The sequence below is a fragment of the Malaclemys terrapin genome, chromosome 21 (genome assembly GCF_027887155.1).
Source record: "Malaclemys terrapin pileata isolate rMalTer1 chromosome 21, rMalTer1.hap1, whole genome shotgun sequence".
Lineage (NCBI taxonomy): Eukaryota > Metazoa > Chordata > Testudines > Emydidae > Malaclemys > Malaclemys terrapin.
Window position 1 is genome coordinate 21,028,680 of NC_071525.1, and position 12,982 is coordinate 21,041,661.

The 12,982-nt window shown below is 69.6% G+C and overlaps 1 protein-coding gene across 1 annotated transcript in view; it reads left to right on the forward strand.

The window, feature by feature from the left end:
* The window catches only part of MEGF8 (multiple EGF like domains 8), a 38,748-nt gene that overhangs the window by 8,403 nt on the left and 17,363 nt on the right, over positions 1–12,982 (forward strand). The window contains 25 exon segments of the mRNA XM_054010623.1: positions 404–549; positions 2,072–2,191; positions 2,489–2,646; positions 3,076–3,183; positions 4,102–4,249; positions 5,163–5,326; positions 5,647–5,738; positions 5,740–5,839; positions 6,270–6,470; positions 7,068–7,225; positions 7,227–7,308; positions 7,865–7,983; positions 9,090–9,221; positions 9,354–9,399; positions 9,401–9,468; positions 9,782–9,858; positions 9,861–9,970; positions 9,972–10,030; position 10,183; positions 10,425–10,505; positions 10,507–10,621; positions 10,803–10,865; positions 10,868–11,012; positions 11,804–12,026; positions 12,540–12,672. Coding sequence (XP_053866598.1) covers positions 404–549; positions 2,072–2,191; positions 2,489–2,646; positions 3,076–3,183; positions 4,102–4,249; positions 5,163–5,326; positions 5,647–5,738; positions 5,740–5,839; positions 6,270–6,470; positions 7,068–7,225; positions 7,227–7,308; positions 7,865–7,983; positions 9,090–9,221; positions 9,354–9,399; positions 9,401–9,468; positions 9,782–9,858; positions 9,861–9,970; positions 9,972–10,030; position 10,183; positions 10,425–10,505; positions 10,507–10,621; positions 10,803–10,865; positions 10,868–11,012; positions 11,804–12,026; positions 12,540–12,672 — 2,849 coding nt within the window.

Genomic DNA, 12,982 nt, shown 5'->3' on the forward strand with positions numbered 1-12,982 from the left:
GGGTGTGGCTGAGGCCTGGGGGGCCCAGGGAGAGGCTGGGGGGGCATGGCTGAGGGGCCCAGGGAGAGACTGGAGGGCCCAAGGAAAGGCGGGGGGGCATGGCTGAGGGGCCCAGGGAGAGGCTGGGGGTGTGGCTGAGGGGTGGGGGGCATGGCTGAGGGGCCCAAGGAGAGGCTGGGGGTGTGGCTGAGGCCTGGGGGGCCCAGGGAGAGGTGGGGGGCATGGCTGGGGGGGCCAGGGAGAGGCTGGGGGGGCGTGGTTGGGGGGGTCAGGGAGAGGCTGGAGGGCCCAAGGAAAGGCTGGGGGGGCATGGCTGAGGGGCCCAGGGAGAGGCAGGGGCATGGCTGAGCACTGTGGGGGGCTGGGGGTCACGCTCCCCGGCTGACTCGTCCCCCCCCCCCAGGTTCAGCATGCGGGTGAACAGTACGGACCTGTTCCATGTGGACCTGCGCCATTGGAGCCCCTTGCGCGGGCGCGACCCCCAGCATGGCCCCCGGGAGCGCGCCTTCCACAGCGCCAGTCTGCTGGGCAACTACATGGTGGTGTACGGTGAGCGACCGCGCCCCGCCGGGACCCCCCTCTGACCTCCCTGATCCACCTCGGACCCCCCCCCCGCAGGGCCCCCCCCGCCAGAACCCCCCTGACCACTCTGGGGACCCTCTCTCTGACCTTCCACCCCCCACCCCTACAAGGACTCTCCTGTGGTGACTGCCCCCACAGGGGCTGGGGAGCCCCTACTGGCCCCGCCTTAAGGCCCCCCCATGTCACTGGGCCCAGGTGGCAGTGTATGCTGAGTGACACCCCCTTATCCTTGTCCATCATTGGCGCCTATGTGCTCACCCCCCCAGAACCTCCCACGCCCCCATCCTGTTCCCTCCTTCATCATCAGCCCCCCGTGTGGGGTCTGTGGTGAGTGAGAATTAACCCACTGTGACGGTGCTGCCTGTTGGAGCCGGCTGAGGTCACTCAATCAGGGTGAAATGCAAACAAAACGGGGCAGAGAAACCCCAAACGCTGGGGGGTTTTCCAATACTTAGATTTACCAACCAGCACAAAACAGCTTCTGTAGAACCTCACTGGTTACTGAGAAGTCCCAACAACGCAGTTCCCTTAAAGTGCCCAGCGTCAGGCCTCCGTCCAGACACACCTGTCGGATATGATGATGATTACTGACAATCTGATCTCATCATATAAAAGAAAAGGCTCTTCCAACCCCAAAGGATCAGCCACACACCCAGGTTCAATTAAAACTTAGATCTTACCCAAAATACTCGCTATAGCCAATTCTTATGAACTAAGCTGAAATTCATTAAAAAAGAAAAGAGAGAGAGAGAGAGTGTGTTGGTTAAAAGATCAATGTACAGACAGACTTGAATTCAATGCTTGAGGTTCAGACACAGCAGAGATGAGCTTGTAGTTGCCAAAAGTCCTTTTAGAAATAGTCCAGAGGTTATAGTCCCATGTCCATATTCAGGGCGGCTCCAGTCAGTGACTGGGGATCTCAATCCTTGTGGCTTAAGGTTTCCCCCTCTTGAAACCCAAAGCAGATCTGAGATGAAGCAGGATCGTGGCCCAGGGTTCTTATACATTTCCAGCAGCCTTTCGGCCTGAGAAAACAATAGGCCTAACTCTCCTTCCAAACATCCTGGCAATTAGCACAGGGTAATTTATCCATTGAACAGTTCAGACACAGGTCACCACAACCTTCAAAGAGACATAGAGACCTCCAGTGTCTCCCTAACTGTTAATATTCCCTTTTTGATCTTTGAATCAAAGTTATAGCAATAGACAAGACTCGTTTGCTGACATCACAAGCCCTGAGCAAACATCTCCTTTCTGCCGCTAACAATGCAGACTTGCATTTCCCAGCTCTCTTCATTACAGATCTTCCTAACCAGTCTCTAAAGTTTGGCCCTGGGTCAGGTCAGTCTGTGAGTTAATTAACTCTTTCTGGCCCTGTCACCTTCAATGAGCTGTTATATTACACTCATAACGTCACACACACCCCGGGTCTGACCCCCCCGTCCCCCCTCGGCTGTGCTGCCCCCAGTCTGACCCCTCTCGCCCACAGGGGGTAACGTGCACATTCACTACCATGAGGAGAAGTGCTACGAGGACGAACTTTTCTTCTACCACCTGGGCTGCCACCAGTGGGTGCCCGGCCAGGCGCTGGCACGAAGCCTGCCCCATGGTGAGGGGCTCGGGTACCCTAGGGAGCAAGAGGGGCAGGTGTGGAGGGAGGGGGGATGCCCCAGGAGATGGGGGAGCAGGGGTGAGGATGGGGAGAGGCGGTCGTGGGGGGGAGCCCTGGTGGACAGGGGCGGGGCAAGGGTGAGGGGATGCCCCAAGAGATGGAGGGAGGGGCATGGGCAGCTCCCCAGTGGCTGGCAGGTGGGGGGGCACCCTGGCAGATGGAGGGGTTGGGGGGACGCCCGGCGGCCGGGGGGCCAGTGGGTCCCGGCGCTGCCTGATGCTCTCCTCTTGGCAGAGCGGGCCGGGCGGGCGGCCAGGGGGCGCTATTCCCACGTGGCGGCCGTGCTGCAGGACAACGTGCTGCTGGTGGCCGGGGGGTTCAGCGGGGCCCCCCGCGGGGACCTCGTGGCCTACAAGGTGCCCACCTTCGTCTTCCAGGTGCCTGCCCAGAACGTAAGTGACCCCCGGGGCCCTGCCACTCCCCCCAGCACCCCCTCCGCCACAGGGACCCTAACCTCTGCCAGGCCCCCCACCCCCTGCTGCCCCCCAGTACCCCCGGCTTCCCCTCCGCGCTCTGGGAGCTCACGGGAGCAGATCAGTGACCCCCCCCCCCTTTTCCGGCCCGTGGAGGGGATCTGGCTTGCGGGGTTCTGGCTGGGGCCCATTAACTCCCCCTCGTCCCCCCACCTGGGTGATTGCTGCCTCGACGTGGGGAGACAGCCAGCGGGCTCTCGGGTGTGGAGTTGGGGGGGTTGTCTCTGGCTGGTGGGGGAAGAGGGGTCGGGTTTGTGGCTGGGGCGGGGGAGGGGGATCCCTTGCTGCAGGTTGGGGGGCTGTTGGGGGGCAGCCCCTCCCTCACTGCCCTGCCCCCCTCCCCCCCAGTACCACCTGGATTACTGCTCCATGTACTCAGAGAGCAGCACCTGTGGGAAGGACCCCGAGTGCTCCTGGTGCCTGGATGCCTGCCAGAGCCCCGCGCCCCACAGCAACGTGAGTGACCCCCTGGCTCTGCCCCCCCGGCTACTCTGCGCCGCAGGGCCCCCGCCCCCTGGGACCGCTCTCCTGAGCCCCCAGCAGCCTGGCTCTGCCGTGGGCCCCTTGGGGAGTCCCCTCGCTCTGGGTCCCCGAGGCCCCCACCCCCAGAGGGAGCAACGCCCCCCCGATCTCTAGCTGCAGGGACTCTGCCAGCATCACACAGGAGATGTATTGACCGTCTGGACCCAGCCCAGGCAGTTCTCAGGGCCCTCGGGCCTGGCCAGTCTCAGCCCCGGCCAGCTGGGTCTGTCCGGTCCCCATGGGTCCGGCTGCTCCTTGTCCCCAGCCCAGCCCCCTCCTTCCAGCCCAGCCCCCTAAATCCCCTCCCCCACCTGCCCCTCCTCCGCCCTTTGTCTTCAGTCCCAGATGAACAGGCCGCTTGGCCCCTCTGCCGTCCTTTGTTCCCCCCTGGCTGGACCCGGCGGGTCAGGTCCCTGGGCCCCTCTCTCCTCAGCCCATTGGCCCCCCTGCCCCAGCCAGAACCGGCTGCTCCCGAGCTGGGCTGGGCCCCCCGGTCACCAGTCGCTGGGTTCCTGATCTCCAGGCCGGTGTCCGGGGTCCCGGCTGCTAGACGAGGTCACACCTGGTCCCCTGCAATTGCAAACCCCCTCCCACCTCCTCGTTACACACACAGCACATGGGGAAACAGAGGCACACACAGTGTTCATGCAAAACACTAAGAAAATCCCCCACTTCTTCACACCCCCGGGGGTGAGGTACAGACTCCTGGGTTCTCTCCCTGGCTCTGGGAGGGGGGTGGGGGCTGGTGGTTAGAGCAGGGGGCTGGGAGCCAGGACTCCTGGGTTCTCCCTGGTGAAGTGCAATGGGGGCGTTGGCCATGCTCCCCCGTTGATGTGTCTCTCTCTCTCTCAGTGTCCCAGCACAGGCTGCCTGGGCCTGGCCCGGCTCCTGGTGGACTGTGAGTCCTGCCTGGCGTTTGGGGGGGCCGGGCCCCCTCTGCCCCGCGCGCCGGGGCCCTTTGGATGGTGTGTGCAGAACGAGACCTGCATGCCTGTCGCTGGTGAGCCCCCCCGGCCCCTCCCCACCTGTCTCCTCTCCCCCCGGCCCCTCCCCCATCTACCTGCCTGTCGCTGGTGAGCCCCTCAAGCCCGCCCCCTCCCCCGGCTCCGCTCCCAGCCGCTCCCCTACCCCTCCCCACCCATCTCCTTTCCCCCTGGCCCCCTCTCCCATCTACCTCCATGCTGGTCGCTGGTGAGCCCCTAGGCCCCGCCCCCTCCCTGGCTCCGCCCCCAGCCCCCCTCCCCCATCTACCTGCATGCCTGTCCCTGGTGAGCCCCTCTGCCCCCGCCACTCCTGCCCCCCCACCTCCTCTCCCCCCGGCTCTCCCCCATCTACCCCACATACCTCTCCTTCCCCCCCGGCCCCCTCCCCCATCTACCCCACCTGCCTCTCCTTCCCCCCAGTCCCCTCCCCCATCTTCACACCCGCCTCTCCTCCCCCCCCGGCCCCCTCCCCATCTACCCCACCTGCCTCTCCTTCCCCCCCAGTCCCCTCCCCCATTTCCGCACCCACCTCTCCTTCCCCCCCTTCCTCTCCCTGCCCCAGCCCCTCCCCATCTACCCCACCCGCCTCTCCTTCCCCTGGCCCCTCCCACATCTACCCCACCCACCTCCTCTCCCCCCAGCCCCTCCCCAATCTGTCTCTCCTCCCTGCCCCCAACCTGAGGCTGGTCTGGGATCACTCTAAGAGAGGCGGGTGGCCTGGGGGGGATGGGCTGGGGGGTGCCAGGAGGGGGTGTTGGGGTTCGGGGCTGTATTTGCTGGGAGAGATGGGGCAGGGCGGGGGGCCTGCGTTCCTGGGGAAGAGATGGGGGGTGGGGAAAAGGGGTGGTGGTGGGGGCTGCGCTCCCCGAGGGGGGGCTGCATTCTCGGGGGCCTATGAGGGCTCAGCCTCTCCCCCCCCCCCCCCCCCAGAGCAGAGCCGGTGCCGTGTGGGGCAGATCTCGGGCACCTACGGCTGGTGGGGGCCGCGCCCCGTGTTCATCACCTCCCTGGAGAGCTGTCAGCGTCACAACTTCCTGCCCGGCCTGCACCTCATCACCTACCAGCACCCCCGCAACGACTCGCAGCCCGACAAGGTGGTGCAGCTCGGGCACCGGGTCCCCCGGCAGGGGCAGGGGGGTGCTGCTGGGGGGGCAGCTCGGGCACCGGGTCCCCCGGCAGGGGCAGGGGGGTGCTGCCGGGGGGGCAGCTCGGGCACCGGGTCCCCCAGCAGGGGCAGGGGGGTGCTGCTGGGGGGGGCAGCTCGGGCACCGGGTCCCCCGAGGAGGAAGGGGGGCGAGGGGGCACTGCTGGGGAAAGCTCACAACACCAGCGCGGGAGGGGCAGCTTGGGCACGGGGGGCAGGGGCACTGGCGGGGGTGGGGGCTGCAGCAGACTGACCCCGGTGCCCCCCCAGGTGTCCATCGTCCGCAGCACGACCATTACGCTGAGCCCCAGCTCGGAGATGGATGTCTCCCTGGTCTACAAGGGCTTCATCTACCCGCTGCTGGCCGGGCCCCCCCCCCGCCCCCCACATCTCCGTCTGGGCCCGTGTGCAGCGCCTCCACGTGGTCGCCAAGCTGGGCCGTGCCCCCAACGCCCCCGAGCTGGTAAGGGGGGAGCCGGGGCCATCGGGGCTGCCCCAACGCAGTGCCGGGGGTCTGTGCCAGGGAGCAGGGTGGGGTCAGCTGGGGGTGCTGTGGGGTGGGGGGTCAGCAGGGGGCGCTGGCTCGCCCTGACCCCCAGCCCGTGGCAGGAGGAGGTGGGGCGCTGTGGGGCGGGGGCGCTGTGGGGCAGGGGGGCAGCGGGGGGCTCTGGCTCCCCCTGACCCCCAGCCCGTGGCAGGAGGAGCGGGGGCGCTGTGGAGCGGGGGCGCTGTGGGGCGGGGGCGCTGTGGGGCAGGGGGGCAGCGGGGGGCTCTGGCTCCCCCTGACCCCCAGCCCGTGGCAGGAGGAGGTGGGGCGCTGTGAGGCGGGGGCGCTGTGGGGCAAAGGGGTCGGCAGGGAGGTCTGGCTCCCCCTGATCTCTGGCCCGTGGCAGGAGGAGGTGGGGCGCTGGGCCGTGCAGCAGGAGAAGGAGACGCGCCCCCTGCAGCGCCCGGGCACCCAGCGGCTCTTCGGCAGCCCCGAGCGCGGCAACAAATACCTGGTGCAGGTTGAGGGGCATCTCAACAGCTCGGGCACCGGGCAGAGCAGCGAACTCACCCTGGTGTGGGACCGCACTGGGGTGCCGGGCGGTAGTGTGAGTAACCCCCCGGTGTGCCCCCCACGTGTCCCCCTGTGTGCTCTCCACGTACCCCCCTGTGTTCCGTGTGCCCCCCACGTATCCCCCACGTACCCCCCGTGTGCCCCCACGTGTCCCCCTGTGTGCACCCCACGTACCCCCCCACCCTGTGTGTAACCCCCCCCCGTGAACCCCCCAGACCCTTCTCCCCCATCCCTCTGCCAGGTGGCAGTGTGTACCCCCCATCCCCCACACCATGTGTACCCCCGACCCTCTCCCCCTTGTGTACTCACCTGTACCCAGGTGCCGTGGGGGGATGATTGGGGTGAGGTGGGGAAAGGTGAGGGGCTGGTTGGGGTAGGGAGGGGTGCTGCAGGCTGATTGGGAGGTGCCCTGGGGGGCTGGCTGCTGGGGTTCCCTGGGAGTCTGGGGATGATTGGAGATGCCCTGGGAGGGCTGGCTGCCGGGGTTGCCCTGGGGGGTTGGGGATGATTGGAGGTTCCTTGGGGGGCTAGCTGCTGGGGATGCCCTGGGGGACTGGGGGTGATTGGGGGTGCCCTGGGGGGCTGGCTGCCGGGGGTGCCCCTGGTTCTCACTCGCCCACTCTCCCCCCAGGAGATCTCGTACTTCTTTCTGGAGCCGTTCCGCGCGGGGCCCTGCCCCTCCTATCCCTCCTGCCTGGCCTGCCTGGCCGACCAGGGCTGCGGCTGGTGCCCGCTCAGCGCCAGCTGCCACGCCCGGCTGGAGGGGCCGGGGGGCGGGGGGCCGTGCGGGGGGGGGCTCCGTGCGTCTCGTCCTCTCGCCCAGCAACTGCTTCCTGTGCGAGGAGTACCGGGACTGCCACGCCTGCAGCGCGGTGAGACGGGCACCGGGGCGGGGGGTGTGTGTGTGTGAGACATTCCCCAGGTTACGATGTGACGGCTGAACCGTGGCGCGCCCGACTCTGTGCCCGGGAACAGCGCCCCCTCCCGGCCGTGCCCCCCGCGCTCCGCCCGCCGCTCAGCTGCCCCCGGCCAGCGCAAAGTACGAGGAAGGTTCCCCGGTGATTACAAACCGGGATCTTGTCCCCAGACTCACCCAGCGGGTGACTCCTCCGGCCCCCAGGCCTCCCGCAGCCCCAGGGGGGGAACCCGGCCAGCCCCAGCCAGGGACGCCCCCAGTGGCCGTGGGCTGGACGACCCATCGGGGGGTCTAGAGACCAGCATCACGCACCGCGTGGGTACGCCCATGCTAACAGGACAACGATGTTCAGCACATTATGAGTTTCCAAGTGATCCCTCCCCAGGCAGGTGTAGTGCAGAACATAGCATGGCCGTGTGATAGTGGTGAATAAGGGGTACAGGGGGGCTCTGGGAGGCGCTGGCTCTGCAGGAAGGGACTCTGACCCCCTCCCCCCCCCGGTGCCCCCTCAGGACCCGTTCTGCGAGTGGCAGGTGAACAGTAGCAAGAAGGGGGATCTGCTGTGTAGCCGCCGGGGCCGGCAGCCCCACGGCATCCGCGCCCCCCACGCCTGCCCCGCGCTGTGCCGCCAGTGAGTCCTGGGGGCTGGGCTGGGGGGTGGGGAGGGCAGGGTGCCGGGGGGGGGGGTCAGTGCTGGGGGAGGCAGGACCTAGGGGGGGTCAGTGGGCAGGGTGCTGGGGGGGGTGTCGGTGCTGGGGGGGGCAGGACCTGGGGGGTCAGTGTGTGGGCAGGGTGCTGGGGGGGGTGTCGGTGCTGGGGGGGCAGGACCTGGGGGGTCAGTGTGTGGGCAGGGTGCCGGGGGGGGGGTCAGTGCTGGGGGGGGCAGGACCTGGGGGGGGTCAGTGTGTGGGCAGGGTGCTGGGGGGGGGTCGGTGCTGGGGGGGCAGGACCTGGGGGGTCAGTGTGTGGGCAGGGTGCCGGGGGGGTGTCGGTGCTGGGGGGGGCAGGACCTAGGGGGGGTCAGTGTGTGGGCAGGGTGCTGGGGGGGGGTCGGTGCTGGGGGGGCAGGACCTAGGGGGGGGTCAGTGTGTGGGCAGGGTGCTGGGGGGGTGTCGGTGCTGGGGGGGCAGGACCTGGGGGGTCAGTGTGTGGGCAGGGTGCCGGGGGGGGGTCAGTGCTGGGGGGGGCAGGACCTGGGGGGTCAGTGTGTGGGCAGGGTGCTGGGGGGGGGGGTCGGTGCTGGGGGGGCAGGACCTGGGGGGGTCAGTGTGTGGGCAGGGTGCCGGGGGGGGTCGGTGCTGGGGGGGCAGGACCTGGGGGGGTCAGTGTGTGGGCAGGGTGCCGGGGAGGGTCGTTGCTGGGGGGGGAAGGACCTGGGGGGGTCAGTGTGTGGGCAGGGTGCTGGGGGGGGGGTCGGTGCTGGGGGGGGCAGGACCTGGGGGGGTCAGTGTGTGGGCAGGGTGCCGGGGGGGGGGGTCGTTGCTGGGGGGGGGCAGGACCTGGGGGGGTCAGTGTGTGGGCAGGGTGCCGGGGGGGGGTCGGTGCTGGGGGGGGGGCAGGACCTAGGGGGTCAGTGTGTGGGCAGGGTGTCGGTGCTGGGGGGGGCAGGACCTGGGGGGGTCAGTCTGTGGGCAGGGTGCTGGGGCTGCGTGGGTGCTGTCTGGGGGGGAGGTGGGTGCTGGGTGGGGGGGGCAGCAGGGGGGCTCTGGGAAGCAGTAACCCCCCCTCTCCCCCCAGGCGGAGCACGTGCGCCGAGTGTCTGTCTAACTCCAGCCAGTGCGCCTGGTGCCAGTCCACCCACAGCTGCTTCTTCTTCGCCGCCTACCTGGCCAAGTACCCGTACGGGGACTGCCGGGGCTGGTACGACAGGTGAGGGGCGCGGGGACCCCGGGTTCTCTCCAGCTCTGGGAGGGGCTGGGGGCCAGGACTCCTGGGTTCTCTCCCGGCTCTGGGAGGGGGTGGGGCCGAGCTGGGGCTGACTCGTCTGTCTCCTGCCCCCAGTGTCCATTCGGTGCCCCAGTGCCTGGACTGCGCCCGGTTCAACACCGTGCAGGGACTGTCTGCAGCACTTTGAGTGCGGCTGGTGCGGGAACACGGACAACCCCACGCTGGGCAGGTAACAGGCTGGGGGGTGGGGCGTTCCTCTCGGGGGCTCCGGCTCCCACCCGGCCCCAGGGCAGGACTGGCTGGGGGGTGGGGGGGTGGGGAATGGGGCAGGGGCCTGTCCCCTCTGGGGGACGCCGGCTCCCACCCGGCCCAGGGCAGGGACTGGCTGGCTCGGGGGCAGGGAATGGGCAGGGGCCTGTCCCCTCTAGGGGGCGCCGGCTCCCACCCGACCCAGGCAGGGACTGGTTGGCTCAGTGTGTGGGGCGGGGGGGTTGCTGCCCTGTCTCTGCCGTGACTCCCCGTCTCCTTCCACCCCACCCCAGGTGCCTGCAGGGTGATTTCTCCGGCGTGGGCGGCTTCCCCAACTGCTCGGTGGCTCTGTGGGAGAGCCACGGGCTGCCCCTGCCCAGCCGGCCGCCTGGTCCTACGGGCAGTGCCCCGACGTGGACGAGTGCCGGCTGGGCCTGGCTCGCTGCCACCCCTTCGCCCGCTGCCACAACACGCCCGAGGCCTTACGAGTGCCACTGCCAGCGCGGCTACGCCGGCGACGGCACCAGCCACTGCAACCAGACGTGAGGCCATGGAAAGGGAGGCTGGGGAGGGGGCAGTGCAGGGCTCAGCAGGGCTGGGGAGGAGGTCCAGGGGGTCCGGGAAGGGGGTGGCACAAGGCTTGGGGGGTTGGGATTCAGGGGGGTTGGGATTCGGGGGAAGGGGGCGGGTGCAGGGTTGGGGGGGTTGGGATTCGGGGGATCTGGGGAGGGAAATGGTTGCAGGGTTGGGGGGGTGTTGGGATTTGGGCGGCTGGGAAGGAGGTGGTGCAGGGCTGGGGGGCGTCTGGGGAGGGGGTGGTGCAAGGCTCGGGGGGGTTGGGATTCAAGGGGGCTGGGGGAGGGGTGGTGCAGGTCTGGGGGGGTGGGACGGCGCTGGGCTGCCCCGCTCCACCCCCCCCCCCCGGCGTCTCCCCAGGTGCTACGAGAGTGCGGGCACGGCCGGTGCAGTGGCCCCCCCAGCTACGTGTGCGAGTGCGAGCTGGGCTGGACGTCGGAGCCGGGCGCCGGGGGCAACGGCAGCGCGGGGGGGGGCCCGGTGCAGCGTGGACTGCGGCTGCCACTTCCACAGCAGCTGCGAGGCCGGGGGGCCCGGGGTGTGCGATGAGTGCCAGGGTGAGTCTCCCGCGGCCCCCCACGTCACCCCCCTGGGGCCCCTGCACTCCCTCCCGTGCCCCACCCCCCGCGGCCTCTGCAGCCCCCACGGCCCCCTCCTCCTGCTCCGGCCCTGCATTCCCCCTATGCCCCTTCCACATCCCCCAACTCTCCCCCCGCTCACTCTGCCCCATCTCCGCAGACTGGACCCACGGCGAGCACTGCCACCTCTGCCGGCCCGGCAGCTTCGGCGACGCCACGAACCGGGCGGGTGCCAGGCGTGTGAGTGCAACGGGCACGGCCTGCCCGAGCGGGGCTACTGCCACGGGGCCACGGGGGCCTGCACTGCGCCCCCCCCGCCGAGGGGCCCCACTGTGAGCGCTGCGCCCCCCGGTTTCTACGGGGACCCCAGGTGAGACCCCCCTGTCTCCCCCAGAGACGCCTCCTTCCTCCTGCCCCCCAGACACCCCAACTCCCCCCGAGACGCCTCCTTCCTCCTGCTCCCCAGACACCCCAACTCCCTGCTGAGGGGCTGCACTGCGAGCGCTGCGCTGCAGGTTCTGTGGAGGACCCCAGGTAAGACCCCACCCCTGAAATCCCCGCATTCCTCCTGGCCCCAGAGACCCCCTGTCCCGGGTCCCAGACTGGGGGCTCTAGCAGGGCTCTGGGGCAGCGTCTCTCCGCAGGGCACCTGTCACCAGGGCGAGAGCCTGCTCGGCTTCGGGGGCTCCTGGGTCGAACCTCGGAGCGTTCAGCCCCCTGGCTGGGACCCTGGGGAGCCTCAGACCCCCCAAAGAGCCCCCCCCCCCCCACCCCCCCCCCCCCCCCCCCCCCGCCGCAGCCAGCAGCGACTCCCAGCCAGCGAGTGACCCCGGCGGGTTATTAGTTGTGGGGACCCAGCGTAGAACAGAGCTTGTGAGCACAGGGACCTGCAGCAAAGTCCGTCCGGGGGGCGGGGGTGTTATCCAGAGCCCTGGGCTCCCCTCGAGTCCAAACCAGGAGACTGACCTGCTTCCAGCAGCCCAGCCCCTGGTGACCTGGTCTCTGTTCTCCCCCACCTTGGGGGGAGGTGGGGGCCATCAGTGTCAGCCGGTCTCTGCAGCACTGCCCTCTAGGGGTCTCTGCGACCATTGCACACCCTGATCCCCCCCACCCCTGTGTGGGCCCCCCCCCCCCCCGTCGCTGACGCTCTCTCTCCCCCAGGAACATGGGCACCTGCTACCGGGCGTGCGAGGGGCGCTCGCTGCTGGCCAACCTCTCGGGTTCGGGGTCCCTGGGCTCCCGGCGGGCAGGGGGGGTGCCCGGGGACCTGGCCCACTGCCTGTGGGTGCTGTCGGCCTCGCCCGGCCTGGAGCCCTGCCCCCCTGCCCACCCCTGCCCCGCCATCAGCCTGACCCTGCAGCCCGACCTCAGCACCCCCTGCATGGTGAGTGGGGCTGGCTGGGGGGCGTTGGAGAGTGCAGGATCCGTGCTGGATGCTGTGGGGAGGCAGCGCTGGGGGGTGGAGCAGGGTCTGACCATGGGGGGCAGAGTGGGGTCCAGTTTGGGTGCTATAGGAGGTTCTCGGGGGGTACCAGGCTCCGGGTCTGTGGTGGCAGCTGTTATGCGGAGAGCAGGGCCCGGCTGGGTGCCGGGGGCGGGGAGAGCAGGGCCCGGGCCGTGGGGGGTGGGGAGCAGGGTGGGGGGGGTGCTGGGGGGAGAGCAGAGCCTGGGCCGGGTGCCAGGGAGCGGGGGGAGCAGGGCCTGGCCGGGTGCCGTGGAGGGGGGGAGCAGGACCCAGGCCGGGGGTGGGGGGTTGCTGGGGGGTGGGGGGGAAAGCAGGGCCCGTTCCGGGGGCTGGGGGGAGCAGGGCCGGGGGCAGGAGCAGGGCCCGGGCCCGGTGGGGTGCTGGGGGGGGGAGCAGTCAGGCCAGGGGTCCCATCTCCGCCTCCCCCCCCAGCACAGTTATGCCTACGCCTTCGACGGGCTGCCGGCCTTCCTGGACAGCGGGGAGATCCAGGCCGACCGGACCCTCATCGGTGCCTTCTGCGGGCAGGGCCGCGCCCAGCCCCTCACCGTGGAGGCCGCGTCAGGTGGGTACTGCCAGCGGGGGGGCTCGGGCCCCCTGGGGTCCTGGGCATGGCACGGGGTTGGGGGTGTCCCGGGGTCCCAGGCTGGAGGCTCTGGCACGGCTCCGGGTGAAGCCAGGCAGGGCTCTGGGGCAGCGTCTCCCTGCAGGGCTCCCACCAGGGCCAGGAGCCTCCTGGCTCCGACCTTGGAGCGTTCGGCTCCCCGCTCACCCCGGGCCCCCCCACAGCGAGTCCCCCTGGAAGGGGTGTGACAATGCGGTTCTGGCGGAACCCAACTGAGAGTGCCAACTCAGGACAAATTGCTCAAATAGGG